We start from the raw sequence: 16,148 nt of genomic DNA, 5'->3' as shown, positions 1-16,148 counted from the left end.
CACCATCAACACCAGCAGCATTATCACCTTCAACTCCACTCTCACTTCAATCACCATCACCATCATCACTTCCACCTCTACCATTACCTCCACCTCAATCACCATAACCATCAACACCACCATCATTATCACCTCCACCTACACCGTAACCCCCACATTCATCATCATCACTTTCACCTCCATCACCTCAAGAATTTCCTACTGCACATCAATCACCATGACCATCACCATTATCACTTACAACTCCCACATTACCTCGAGCTCAATCACCACCACAACTACCAGCATTATCACCTCCACCTCCAACATAACCACCACTTATATCATCACCACCACCTCCATCACCATCAAATCCACCTCAATTACCATCACCACCACGTCCACCTCCACCATTATCTCCACCTCCATCACCACCACCTCCACCTCAATCACCATCACAATCATCACCTACACCACCATTACCATCATCACCTCAATAACCATCACCATCATCACCTCCGCATCCATCATCTCCACCTCAACCTCAATCACCATCCCCATCACAACCACCATCATCATTACCTCAACCTTCACCATCACCTCTATCTCCATCACTATCACCATCATTAAAACCTCAACCTCCACCATCATCCCCACATCCATCATCATGACCTCCACCTTCATCACCTAAACCATTTCCTACTGCACATCAATCACCATCACCATTATCACATACAACTCCAGTATTACCTCGACCTCAATCGCCATCACCAGCATTACCACCTCCACCTTCACCATCACCTCCACCTATATCATCTCCATCACATCCTTCTCAATCTCCATCACCATCACCACCACAAGCATCATCACCTCCACTTCCAGCATCACCGTGGACTCCATCACCACCACCTACATCACCACAATATCCACCTTCATCACTTCACCCATTTCCAACTGCACATCAATCACCATCACCATCATCATCTCCACCTCCACGATCACTTCCACCTATATCATCACCACAACCTCCATCACCATCATCTCCACCTCAAATACCATCATCACCACTAGCATCATCACCTCGACTTCTACCTCCATCACCATCACCTACATCACCACAATATCCACTTCCATCACCTCAACCATTTCCAACTGCACACCATTATCACCTCCACCATCAACTACACTTTCATCACCACCACCTCCACCTCAATCACCATAACCATCAACTCCACCACCATCACCATCATCACCTCAATCTCCACCCATCACCTCAGCCTCAATCACCATCCCCATTATCACCACCAGCATCATCACCTCCAACAGCACCTCCAGCTACATCACCTACACCATGATATCCTCCACCATTTCTGACTGCAAATCAATCAAAATCAACATCGACACCTCAACCTTCACCATCACCTCCATCACCCCCACCTCCACCTCAATAACCACCAAAAGCATCAACACCCCACCTCCACCATCAACTCCATCACCATCAGATCCTTCTCAAACCACATCATCATCAACACCACCAACATCATCAACTCCAACTCCATCACCAACAACTCCACCTCCATCACCTCAACCTCAATCACTAATAGCATAACCACCATCACCTATTACCATCACCATCATCATAAGCACCATCACCATCACCAACTACAACATCATCACCTCCACCTCCATGACAACACCTCAATCACCATTTCCAACTGCACATCAATCACCATCACCATCATAACTTCCACAATCACTTCAACCTCAATCAGCATCAGCATCACCAACACCAGCATTATCACATACACCATCATCTCCTCCTACATCATCACCTCCAACTAAATAACCGTCACCACCAGCATCACCACCTCCATCACTTCCACCATTTCCAACTGCACATCAATCACCTCAACCTCAATCACTAAATCAACATCACCATCATCCATTCCATCTACACAATCACCCCCACATCCATCATCATCACTTCCACCTCTACCATCACCTCCTCCTCAATCACCATCAACATCACAACCACCAGCATTATCACCTCCACCTCTATAATCACCACAACCTCCATCACAATCAAATCCACCTCAAACACAATCACCATCACAAGCATCACCTCCACTTCCACAATCACCACCACCTACATCACCACAATATAAACCTCCATCACCTCCACCATTTTCTCCACCTCCATCACCACCACCTCCAAATCAATCACCATCATAATCATCACCTACACCACCATTACCATTATCACCTCAGCCTCAATCACCATCACCATCATCACCACCGCCTCCATCATCTCCACCACAACATTAATCACCACCACCACCACCAGCACCATTACCTCAGCATCCACCATCACCTCTATCTCCATCACCACCACCATCATTACCCCCACCTCAATCATCATCACCACCAGCATCACCTGCACCATTTCCAACTGAACATCAATCAGCATCACCTCCACCATCATCTCCAACTCGATTACCACCCTCACCACCATTTCCAACTCCACCTCCACATAAATCAACATCACAACCAGCATCAATACCTCCTCAATCACCACCATTTCCAACTCCGCCTCAACATCAATCATCATCATCACAACCACCTCCAAAATCACCACACCCTCAATCACCATCACCACCACCAGCATCATCACCTCCATCACTTCCACCTCAATCACCATTTCCAACTGCACATCAAAAACCATTACCATTACCATCATCACTTCCACCTCCACAATCACCTCCACCTCAGTCACCATCACCACAACCAGTATTATCATCTCCTGCTCCACCATTTCCTCCACCTCCATCACCATCACCTCTATCACCATTACCATCACTACCACCAGAATCATCACCTCCACCTCGATTATCACCTCCACCTTCATCACAACAACCTTCACCTTAATCACCATCACCACCAGCAGCACTATCACCTTCACCATCACCTCAATCACCAACACCATAATCACTTCCACCTCCACCTTCACCATTACCATCACCATCATTAAAACCTCCACCTCCACCAACACCAACACATCCATCATCATCACCACCACCTCCAGCACATCAACCATTTCCTTCTGCACATCAATCACCATCACCATCGTACTAATAACCATCATGAGCACAACAACAATCTTACGTATCACCATCATGAGCACATCCCACCATCTTATGTATCACCATCATGAGCACAACCACCATCGTACTTATCACCATCATGAGCACAACAACCATCATACTTATCACCATTAGGAGCACAACCACCATCGTACTTATCACCATCATGAGCACAACCACTATCTTACTTATCACCATCATGAGCACAACCATCATCGTACTTATCACCATCATGAGCACAACCACCATCTTACGTATCATCATAATGAGCACAACCACCATCGTACTTATCACCATCATGAGCAAAACCACCATCGTACTTATCACCATCATGAGCACAACCACCATCGTAGTTATCACCATCATGAGAACATCCACCATCACCGTACTTATCACCATCATGAGCACATCCCACCACCGTACTTATCACCATCATGAGCACCACCACCGTCTTACGTATCACCACCATCAGCACATCCACCAACACCACCGTGCTGCCCAGCATCAGCACATCCACTACTACCATGCTCACTACCATCAGCACATTAACCATCACCACCGTGCTCATCACCATCGTACTTATCACCATCATGAGCAAATCCCCCCATCTTACGTATCACAACCATGAGCAAATCCCATCAACGTATTTATCACCATCATGAGCACATCCCAACATCGTACGTACCACCATCATGCGCACATCCCACCATCGTACTTATCACAATCATGAGCACAACCACCATCTTAGGTATCACAATCATGAGCACATCCCACCATCTTACGTATCACCATCATGAGTACAAACACCATCGTACTTCTCACCATAATGAGCACAACCACCATACTACTTATCAACATCATGAGCACATCCTACCCTCTTACGCATCACCATCATGAGTACATCCCACCAACTTATGTATCACAATCATGAGCACAACCACTATCTTACGTTTCACCATCATAAGCACAACCATAATCGTACTTATCTTCATCATGAGCTCAACCACCATTGTACTTATCACCATCATAAGCACAACCAACATCGTACTTATCACCATCATGAGCACAACCACCATCCTACTTATCACTATCATGAGCACATCCCACCATATTACGTATCACTACCATGAGCACCACCACTACCGTACTTATCACCATCATGAGCAAATCCACCATCAGCGTACTTATTACCATCATGAGCACATGCCACCATCTTACGTATCACCATCATGAGCACATCCCAACATCGTACTTATCACCATCATGAGCACAACCACCATCTTACTTATCACTATCATGAGCACATCCCACCATATTACGTATCACTACCATGAGCACCACCACTACCGTACTTATCACCATCATGAGCAAATCCACCATCAGCGTACTTATCACCATCATGAGCACATCCCACCATCTTACGTATCACCATCATGAGCATATCACACCATCTTGCGTATCACAATCATGACCACATCCAATCACCGTATTCATCACCATCATGAGCACAACCACCATCGTACTGATCACCATCATGAGCACAACCACCGTCTTACGTATCACCACCATCAGCACATCCACCACCAACACTGTGCTGCCCAGAATCAGCACATCACTACCACCATGATCACTACCATCAGCACATACACCATCACCACCGTGCTCACCACCATCGTACTTATCACCATCATGAGCACAACCACCATCTTAAGTATTACCATCATGAGCATATCCCACCATCGTACTTATCACCATCATGAGCAAAACCACCATCTTACGTATCACCATCATGAGCACATCCCACTGTCTTTCTTATCACCATCATGAGCACAACCACCATCTTACTTATCACCATCATGAGAACATCCCAACATCATACTTATCACCATCATGAGCACATCCCTCAATCTTACGTATCACCGTCATGAGTACAACCACTATCTTATGTATCACTATCATGAGCACATCCCACCATCTTAAGTATCACTATCATTAGCACAACAACCTTCTTACTTATCACCATTATGAGCAAAACCACCATCTTATGTATCACTATCATGAGCACATCGCACCATCGTACTTATCACAATCATGAGCACAACACCATCTTTCGTATCACCATCATGAGCACACCCCACCGTCTTAGTATCACCATCATGAGAACAACCATCATCGTACTTTTCACCATAATGAGCACAACCACCATACTACTTATCGCCATCATGAGCACATCCCACCCTCTTACGTATCACCATCATGAGAACATCCCACCATCTTATGCATCACAATCATGAGCACATCCCACCATCTTACGTTTCACAATCATAAGCACAACCATAATCGTACATATCTTCATCAAGAGCACAACCACCATTGTATTTATCACCATCATAAGCACAACCAACATCGTACTTATCACCATCATGAGCACAAACACCAACATATTTATCACCATCATGAGCACATCCCACCATCTTACGTATCACTACCATGAGCACCACCACTACCGTACTTATCACCATTATGAGCACATCCCACCATCTTACGTATCACAATCATGAGCACATTCCATCACCGTATTTATCACCATCATGAGAACAACCACCATCGTACTTATCACTTCCATGAGCACATCCCACCATCTTACGTATCACTACCATGAGCACCACCACTACCGTACTTATCACCATCATGAGCAAATCCACCATCAGCGTACTTATCACCATCATGAGCACATCCCACCATCTTACGTATCACCATCATGAGCACATCCCAACATTGTACTTATCACCATCATGAGCACATACATCATCTTACGTATCACCATCATGAACACATCCCATCACCGTATTTATCACCATCATGAGCACAACCGCCATCGTACTGATCACCATCATGAGCACAACCACCGTCTTACATATCACCACCATCAGCACATCCACCACCACCACCGTGCTGCCCAGCATCAGCACATCCACTACCACCATGCTCACTACCATCAGCACATCCACCATCACCACCGTGCTCACCACCATCGTACTTATCACCATCATGAGCACAACCACCATCTTAAGTATCACAATCATGAGCACATCCCACCATCGTACTTATCACCATCATGAGCAAAAGCACCATCTTACGTATCACCATCATGAGCACATCTAACTGTATTTCTTATCACCATCATGAGCACATCCACCATCACCATACTTATCACCATCATGAGCATATCCCACTATCGTACTTATCACCATCATGAGCACAACCACCGTCTTACATATCACCACCAACAGTACATTCACCACCACCACCGTGCTGCCCAGCATCAGCACATCCACTATCACCATGCTCACTACCATCAGCACATCCACCATCACCACCGTGCTCACCACCATCGTACTTATCACCATCATGAGCACAACCATCATCTTAAGTATCACAATCATAAGCACATTCCACCATCGTACTTATCACCATCATGAGCAAAACCACCATCTTACGTATCACCATTATGAGCACATCCAACTGTCTTTCTTATCACCATCATGAGCACATCCACCATCACCATACTTATCAACATCATGAGCACATCCCACCATCGTACTTATCACCATCATGAGCACAACCACCGTCTTACGTATCACCACCATCAGCACATCCACCAACACCACCGTGCTGCCCAGTATCAGCACATCCACTACCACCATGCTCACTACCATCAGCACATCAACCATCACCACCGTGCTCAACACCATCGTAGTTGTCACCATCATGAGCACAACCACCATCTTAAGTATCACAATCATGAGCAAAACCACCATATTAAGTATCACAATCATGAGCACATCCCACCATCGTACTTATCACAATCATCAGCACAACCACCATCTTACGTATCACCATCATGAGCACATCCCACCGTCTTAGTATCACCATCATGAGTACAACCATCATCGTATTTATCACCATCATGAGCACATCCCACCCTCTTACGTATCACCACCATCAGAACATCCCACCATCTTACGTATCACAATCGTGAGCACATCCCACCATCTTACGTTTCACCATCATAAGCACAACCATAATCGTACATATCTTCATCATGAGCACAACCACCATTGTACTTATCATCATCATAAGCACAACCAACATCGTACTTATCACCATCATGAGCACAAACACCATCTTATGCATCACCATCATGAGCACATCCCACCATCTTACGTATCACCATCATGAGCACATTCCACCATTGTACTTATCACCATCATGAACACATACATCATCTTACGTATCACCATCATGAGCACATCCCACCATCTTACGTATCACGATCATGAGCACATTCCATCACCTTATTTATCACCATCATGAGCACAACCACCATCGTACTTATCACTATCATGAGCACATCCCACGATCTTACGTATCACTACCATGAGCACCACCACTACCGTACTTATCACCATCATGAGCAAATCCCCCATCAGCGTAATTATCACCATCATGAGCACATCCCACCATCTTACGTATCACCATCATGAGCACATTCCACCATTGTACTTATCACAATCATGAGCACATACATCATCTTACGTATCACCATCATGAGCAAATCTCACCATCTTGCGTATCACAATCATGAGCACATCCCATCACCATATTTATCACCAATATGAGCACAACCGCCATCGTACTGATCACCATCATGAGCACAACCACCGTCTTACGTATCACCACTATCAGCACATCCACCACCACCATCGTGCAGCCCAGCATCAGCACATCCACTACTACCATGCTCACTACCATCAGCACATTCACCATCACCAGCGTGCTCACCACCATCGTACTTATCACCATCATGAGCACAACCACCATCTTAAGTATCACAATCATGAGCACAACCACCATTTTAAGTATCACAATCATGAGCATATCCCACCATCGTACTTATCACAATCATCAGCACAACCACCATCTTACGTATCACCATCATCAGCACATCCCACCGTTTTAGTATCACCATCATGAGTACAACCATCATCGTACTTATCACCATCATGAGCACATCCCACCCTCTTACGTATCACCATCATCAGAACATCCCACCATCTTACGTATCACAATCATGAGCACATCCCACCATCTTACGTTTAACCATCATAAGCACAACCATAATCGTACATATCTTCATCATGAACACAACCACCATTGTACTTATCACCATCATAAGCACAACCAACATCGTACTTATCACCATCATAAGCACAAACACCATCTTACTTATCACCATCATGAGCACATCCCACCATCTTACGTATCACTACCATGAGCACCACCACTACCGTACTTATCACCATCATGAGCAAATCCACCATCAGCGTACTTATCACCATCATAAGCAAAACCACCATCTTATGTATCACCATAATGAGCACATCCCACTGTCTTTCTTATCACCAATCTGAGCACATCCACCATCACCGTATTAATCACCATCATGAGCACATCCCACCATCATACTTATCACCATCATGAGCACAACCACCGTCTTACGTATCACCATCGTCAGCACATCCACCACCACCACCGTGCTGCCCAGCATCAGCACATCCACTACCACCATGCTCACTACCATCAGCACATCCACCATCACCACCGTGCTCACCACCATCGTTCTTATCACCATCATGAGCACAACCACCATTTTAAGTATCACCAACATGAGCACATCCCACCATCGTACTTATCACCATCATGAGCAAAACCACCATCTTACGTATCACCATCATGAGCACATCCCAATGTCTTTCTTATCACCATCATGAGCACAACCACCGTCTTACGTATCTCCACCATCAGTACATCCACCACCACCAACGTGCTGCCCAGCATCAGCATATCCACTACCACCATGCTCACAACCATCAGCACATCCACCATCACCACCGTGCTCACCACCATCGTACTTATCACCATCATGAGCACAACCACCATCTTAAGTATCACAATCATGAGCACATCCCACCATCGTACTTATCACCATCATGAGCAAAAGCACCATCTTACGTATCACCATCATGAGCACATCCCACTGTCTTTCTTATCACCATCATGAGCACAACCACCATCACCGTACTTATCACCATCATGAGCACATCCCACCATGACACTTATCACCATCATTAGCACGACCACCGTCTTACGTATCACCACTATCAGCAAATCCACCACCACCACCGTGCTGCCCAGCATCAGCACATCCACTACCACCATGCTCACTACCATCAGCACATCCACCATCACCACCGTGCTCACCACCATCGTACTTATCACCATCATGAGCACAACCACCATCTTACGTATCACCATCATGAGCACATCCCACCATCTTAAGTATCAAAACCATGAGCACATCACATCATCTTACGTATCACCATCATGAGCACATCCCACCATCTTACGTATCACCATCATGAGCACATACCACCATCATACCTATCACCGTTATGAGCACAACCACCACCTTAAGTATCACAATCATGAGCACATCGCACCATTGTACTTATCACCATCATGAGCACATCCCACCGTCTTACGTATCACCATCATGAGTACAACCATCATCGTACTTATCACCATAATGAGCACAACCACCCTACTACTTATCAACATCATGAGCACATCCCACCCTCTTACGTATCACCATCATGAGCACATCCCACCATCTTACGTATCACCATCATAAGCACAACCATAATCGTACTTATCTTCATCATGAGCACAACCACCATTGTACATCACCATCATAAGCACAACCAACATCGTACTTATCACCATCATGAGCACAACGACCATCTTACTTATCACTATCATGAGCACACCCCACCATCTTACGCATCACTACCATGAGCACCAACACTACCGTACATATCACCATTATGAGCAAATCCACCATCAGCGTACTTATCACCATCATGAGCCCATCCCACCATATTACGGATCACCATCATGAGCACATCCCAACATTGTACTTATCACCATCATGAGCACAACCACCATCGTACTTATCACCATCATGAGCACAACCACCGTCTTACGTATCACCACCATCAGCACATCCACCACCACCACCGTGCTGCCCAGCATCAGCACATCCACTACCACCATGCTCACTACCATCAGCACATCCATCATCACCACCGTGCTCACCACCATCGTACTTATCACCGTCATGAGCACAACCACCATCTTAAGTATCACAATCATGTGCACATCCCACCATCGTACTGATCACCATTATGATGTCAACCACCACCTTAAGTATCGCAATCATGAGCACATCCCACCATCGTACTTATCACCATCATGAGCAAAACCACCATCTTACGTATCACCATCATGAGCACAACCACCATCGTACTTATCACCATCATGAGCACAACCACCATCGTACTTATTACCATCATGAGCACAACCGCCATCGTACTTATCACCATTATGAGCACAACCACCATCGTACTTATCACCATCATGAGCACAACCACCATAATACTTATCACCATCATGAGCAAAACCATCATCGGACTTATCACCATCCTGAGCACAACCACCATCTTACGTATCACCATCATGAGCACAACCACCATCGTACTTATCACCATCATGAGCACAACCACCATTGTACTTATCACCATCATGAGCACATCCCACCATCACCGTACTTATCACCATCATGAGCATATCCTACCATCGTACTTATCACCATCATGAGCACAACCATCAGCTTACGTATCACCACCATTAGCACATCCACCACCACCACTCTGCTGCCCAGCATCAGCACATCCACTACCACCATGCTCACTACCATCAGCACATCAACCATTGCCACCGTGCTCACCATCATCGTACATATCAACATCATGAGCACAACCACCATCTTAAGTATCACCATCATGAGCACATCCCACTGTCTTTCTTATCACCATCATGAGCACAACCACCATCTTAGGTATCACCATCATGAGCACAACAACCATCTTACGTATCACAATCATAAGCACAACCACCATCTTACGTATCACAATCATTAGCACATCCCATCAACGTATTTATCACCATCATGAGCACAACCACCATTGTTCTTATCACCATCATGAGCACATCCCACCATCTTAGGTATCACCATCATGAGCACAACCACCATCTTACGTATCACCATCATGAGCACAACCATCATCTTTCGTATCACAATCATGAGCACATCCCATCACCGTATTTATCACCATCATGAGCACAACCACCATTGTTCTTATCACCATCATGAGCACATCCAGCATCAGCGTACTTATCACCATCATGAGCACATCCCACCATCGTGCTTATCACCATCATGAGCACAACCACCATCGTACGTATCAACATCATGAGCACAACCCACCATCTTACTTATCACCATTATGAGCATAACCACCATCGTACTTCTCACTTTCAAGAGCACAACCACCATCTTCCTTATCACCATCATGAGCACAACCACCATCTTACGTATCACCATCGTGAGCACATCACACCATTGTACCTATCACCATCATGAGCACATCCCATCATCGTACTTATCGCCATCATGAGCACATCCCACCATCTTACGTATCACCATCATGAGAACATCCCACCATCTTACGTATCACAATCATGAGCACATCCCACCATATTAGGTTTCACCATCATTAGCACAACAATAATCATACTTATCATAATCATGAGCACAACCACCATTGTACTTATCACCATCATAAGCACAACCAACATCGTATTTATCACTACCATGACCACCACCACTACTGTACTTATCACCATCATGAGCACATCCAACAGCTTACGTATCACCATCATCAGCACAACCACCATCGTATTTATCACCATCATGAGCACAACCACCATCGTACTTTTCACCATTATGAGCACAACCACCATCGTACTTATCACCATCATGAGCACATCCCACCATCTTACGTATCACCATCATGAGCACATCCCACCATCGTACTTATCACCATCATGAGCACAACCATCATCTTACGTATCACCATCATGAGCACATCCCGCCATCTTACGTATCATAATCATGATCACATCCCATCACCGTATTTATCACCATCATGAGCACAACCACCATTGTTCTTATCACTATCATGAGCACATCCCACCATCTTAGGTATCACCATCATGAGCACATCCCACCATCGTACCTATCACCATGAGCACAATCACCATCTTACGTATCACCATCATGAGCACATCCCACATCATATCATCATCATGAACACATCCCACCATCTTGCGTATCACCATTATGAGCACAACCACCATCGTACTTATCACCATCATGAGTACATCCACCATTACCGTGCTCACTACCATCATTTCATCCACTAACATTGTGCTCACCACCATCAGCACATCCACTACCACCGTGCTGCCCAGCATCAGCACATCCACTACCACCATGCTCACTACCATCAGCTCATCCACTACCACCGTGCTGCCCAGCATCAGCACATCCACTACCACCATGCTCACTACCATCAGCACATCCACTACCACCGTGCTGCCCAGCATCAGCACATCCACTACCAACGTGCTCACTACCATCAGCTCATCCACTACCACCGTGCTGCCCAGCATCAGCACATCCACTACCAACTTGCTCACTACCATCAACTCATCCAATACCACCGTGCTGCCCAGCATCAGCACATCCACTACCAACGTGCTCATTACCATCAGCTCATCCACTACCACTGTGCTCGCTACCATCAGCATATCCACTACCACCATGCTCGCTACCATCAGCACATCCACTACCACTGTGCTCACCACCATCAGCACATCCACTACCACCGTGCTCTCTACCGTCAGCACATCCACCATCACCACCATGCTCACCACCATCAGCACATCCACCACCACCACCGTGCTGCCCAGCATCAGCACATCCACTACCACCATGCTCACTACCATCAGCACATCCATCGTCACCACCATGCTCACCACCATCAGCACATCCACCACCACCACCGTGCTGCCCAGCATCAGCACATTAACCACCACCACCATGCTGACCAGCATCAGCACATCCACTACCACTGTGCTGCCAAGCATCAGCTCATCCACTACCACTGTGCTCGCTACCATCAGCTCATCCACTACCATTGTGCTCGCTATCATCAGCATATCCACTACCACCGTGCTCACTACCATCAGCACATCCACTACCACCGTGCTCACTACCATCAGCACATCCACTACCACTGTGCTCACCAGCATCAGCAAATCCACTACCACCGTGCTCACTACCATCAGCACATCCACTACCACTGTGCTCACCAGCATCAGCAAATCCACTACCACCGTGCTCACTACCATCAGCACATCCACAACCACCGTGCTCGCTACCATCATTCCATCCACTACCATTGTGCTCACCACCATCAGCACATCCACCACCACCACCGTGCTGCCCAGCATCAGCACATCCACCACCACCCCCACCGTGCTGACCAGCATCAGCACATCCACTACCACTGTGCTCCCCAGCACCAGCACATCCACTACCACTGTGCTGCCCAGCATCAGCACATCCACTACCACCGTGCTCACTACCATAAGCACATCCACAACCACCGTGCTCGCTACCATCATTCCATCATTACATCCACTACCATTGTGCTCACCACCATCAGCACATCTATCACCACCACCACCGTGCTGCCCAGCATCAGCACATCCACCATCACCACCGTGCTCACTACCATCAGCACATCCACCACTACCACCGTGCTGCCCAGCATCAACACATCCACCACCACCACCACCGTGCTTACCAGCATCAGCACATCCACTACCACTGTGCTGCCCAGCATCAGCACATCCACTACCACTGTGCTCGCTACCATCAGCACACCCACCACCACCTTGCTCACTACCATTAGCACATCCACTACCACCATGCTCGCTACCATCAGCACATCCACTACCACCGTGCCGCTACCATCAGCACATCCACTACCACCGTGCTCGCTACCATCAACACATCCACTACCACCGTGCTCGCTACCATCAGCACATCCACTACCACTGATCTCACTACCATCAGCACATCCACTACCACAGTGCTCGCTACCATCAGCACATCCACTACCACCGTGCTGCTAACATCAGCACATCCACTACCACCGTGCTCGCTACCATCAGCACATCTACTACCACCGTGCTCGCTATCATCAGCACATCCACTACCACCGTGCTCGCTACCATCAGCACATCCACTACCACCGTGCTCGCTATCATCAGCACATCCACTACCACTGTGCTCACTACCATCAGCACATCCACTACCACCTCACTCACTTCTATCAGCACATCCACTACCACCGTGCTCACTACCATTAGCACATCCACTACCACCATGCTCGCTACCATCAGCACATCCACTACCACCATGCTCGCTACCATCAGCACATCCACTACCACCGTGCCGCTACCATCAGCACATCCACTACCACCGTGCTCGCTACCATCAACACATCCACTACCACCGTGCTCGCTACCATCAGCACATCCACTACCACTGATCTCACTACCATCAGCACATCCACTACCACAGTGCTCGCTACCATCAGCACATCCACTACCACCGTGCTGCTAACATCAGCACATCCACAACCACCGTGCTCGCTACCATCAGCACATCCACTACCACCGTGCTCGCTATCATCAGCACATCCACTACCACCGTGCTCGCTACCATCAGCACATCCACTACCACCGTGCTCGCTATCATCAGCACATCCACTACCACTGTGCTCACTACCATCAGCACATCCACTACCACCTCACTCACTTCTATCAGCACATCCACTACCACCGTGGTCACTACCATCAGCACATCCACTACCACCGTGCTCACCACCATCAGCACATCCAAAACCACCGTGCTCACCACCATCAGTCACTGAAACATGGAATCAATGCAGTTACTTATTGCCATTAAACTCTTATATATATTTGAAATAAATATCATAATTAAAGAAGCAAATATCAAATATATTAATAAAAGTGCTTATATTAAAAAAATATTGTTTAAAATTAATTTAAAATATGTTCATTACACTAATATATCTACATTGCTGTAAACTGTTTTTCACTTCTCAATTCATGAGTCTTTTCATCCAGTCTATTATAAGCCACGTTCAAAATTATACACATGATGCCACATAAATATGCAACTTTTTAAATAAAAGTATTTTATAGGAATGTACACGAATATGAAATAAACCTTTTCTGGTACCCATGTTTGGTTAAGGAAATCTTGGGAAAGAATGCTGGTGCCTTTTAGCATTTTCACTATAAGATTTCAAAAACCATCAGAAAATGCCTTTTTCAGTTTTCGTGTTTTTCTTAAAAAATAAATCTGATTTGTTAATTCGAAAAACATTTTAGAAAAATAAATCAAAATTATTGATTTAATAATAAAAAAAATGAAAATTATGTCCATAAATATTAGACAAAAAATGATAAGCTCATGCAGTATGAGATGAAAGGATTATTTCAATGGAGACTGTTGTTTTTTTCTTTAAAATAACAACATTGATCCTACATTGATCCAAATAGTGCACATCATTGAAGTTTCTCCACAATTTTAAATGCATTATAGATTATTTTTTATTTGAACAAATTTTAATACATATCTTTGTTGAATATGTTGTCCACAGCATATTGTGCGAACAAGACTGCCAAAGTAGTCCCATCACAACCATCACCACCATCATGACAGCCACCACCACCATGCCAATGAAGCTCCAAACCACCAATCTGAATGAAACAGCAAAGGGACTATGGACAAAACATTTAGAGCTTCAAAGGTAAGCTTAGAGATCATCATCATCATCATCATCATCATCATCATCATCATCATCATCATCATCATCATCATCATCATCATCAATATCATCATCA

General features: G+C 45.8%; 3 protein-coding genes across 3 annotated transcripts; 1 reads left to right on the top strand and 2 right to left on the bottom strand.

Moving 5' to 3' along the window:
- Nucleotides 1–217: 217 nt before the first annotated feature.
- Nucleotides 218–670, top strand: LOC128208569 (uncharacterized). Its single transcript, XM_052912125.1, has one exon. It carries the CDS (start codon nt 218–220, stop codon nt 668–670), a length of 453 nt encoding a protein of 150 aa, XP_052768085.1.
- Nucleotides 671–786: 116 nt separating this feature from the next.
- Nucleotides 787–3,693, bottom strand: LOC128208568 (uncharacterized). Its single transcript, XM_052912124.1, has 7 exons — nt 3,550–3,693; nt 2,855–2,980; nt 2,234–2,599; nt 1,943–2,125; nt 1,455–1,598; nt 1,000–1,086; nt 787–888 (listed from the first exon to the last, which is right to left on the bottom strand). The coding sequence occupies exons 1-7, from the start codon at nt 3,691–3,693 to the stop codon at nt 787–789; spliced, it is 1,152 nt and encodes a 383-aa protein (XP_052768084.1).
- Nucleotides 3,694–7,727: 4,034 nt separating this feature from the next.
- On the bottom strand, nt 7,728–9,428 carry LOC128208567 (uncharacterized). The gene is made up of 2 exons (XM_052912123.1): nt 9,291–9,428; nt 7,728–8,003 (listed from the first exon to the last, which is right to left on the bottom strand). Exons 1-2 carry the CDS (start codon nt 9,426–9,428, stop codon nt 7,728–7,730), a joined length of 414 nt encoding a protein of 137 aa, XP_052768083.1.
- Between the last annotated feature and the right edge of the window lie 6,720 nt (nt 9,429–16,148).

The sequence above is a fragment of the Mya arenaria genome, chromosome 11, assembly GCF_026914265.1.
Source record: "Mya arenaria isolate MELC-2E11 chromosome 11, ASM2691426v1".
NCBI classification, from domain to species: domain Eukaryota; kingdom Metazoa; phylum Mollusca; class Bivalvia; order Myida; family Myidae; genus Mya; species Mya arenaria.
The sequence above is the reverse complement of the archived record's forward strand: the minus strand, read 5'-3'. Positions and strand labels throughout refer to the sequence as shown.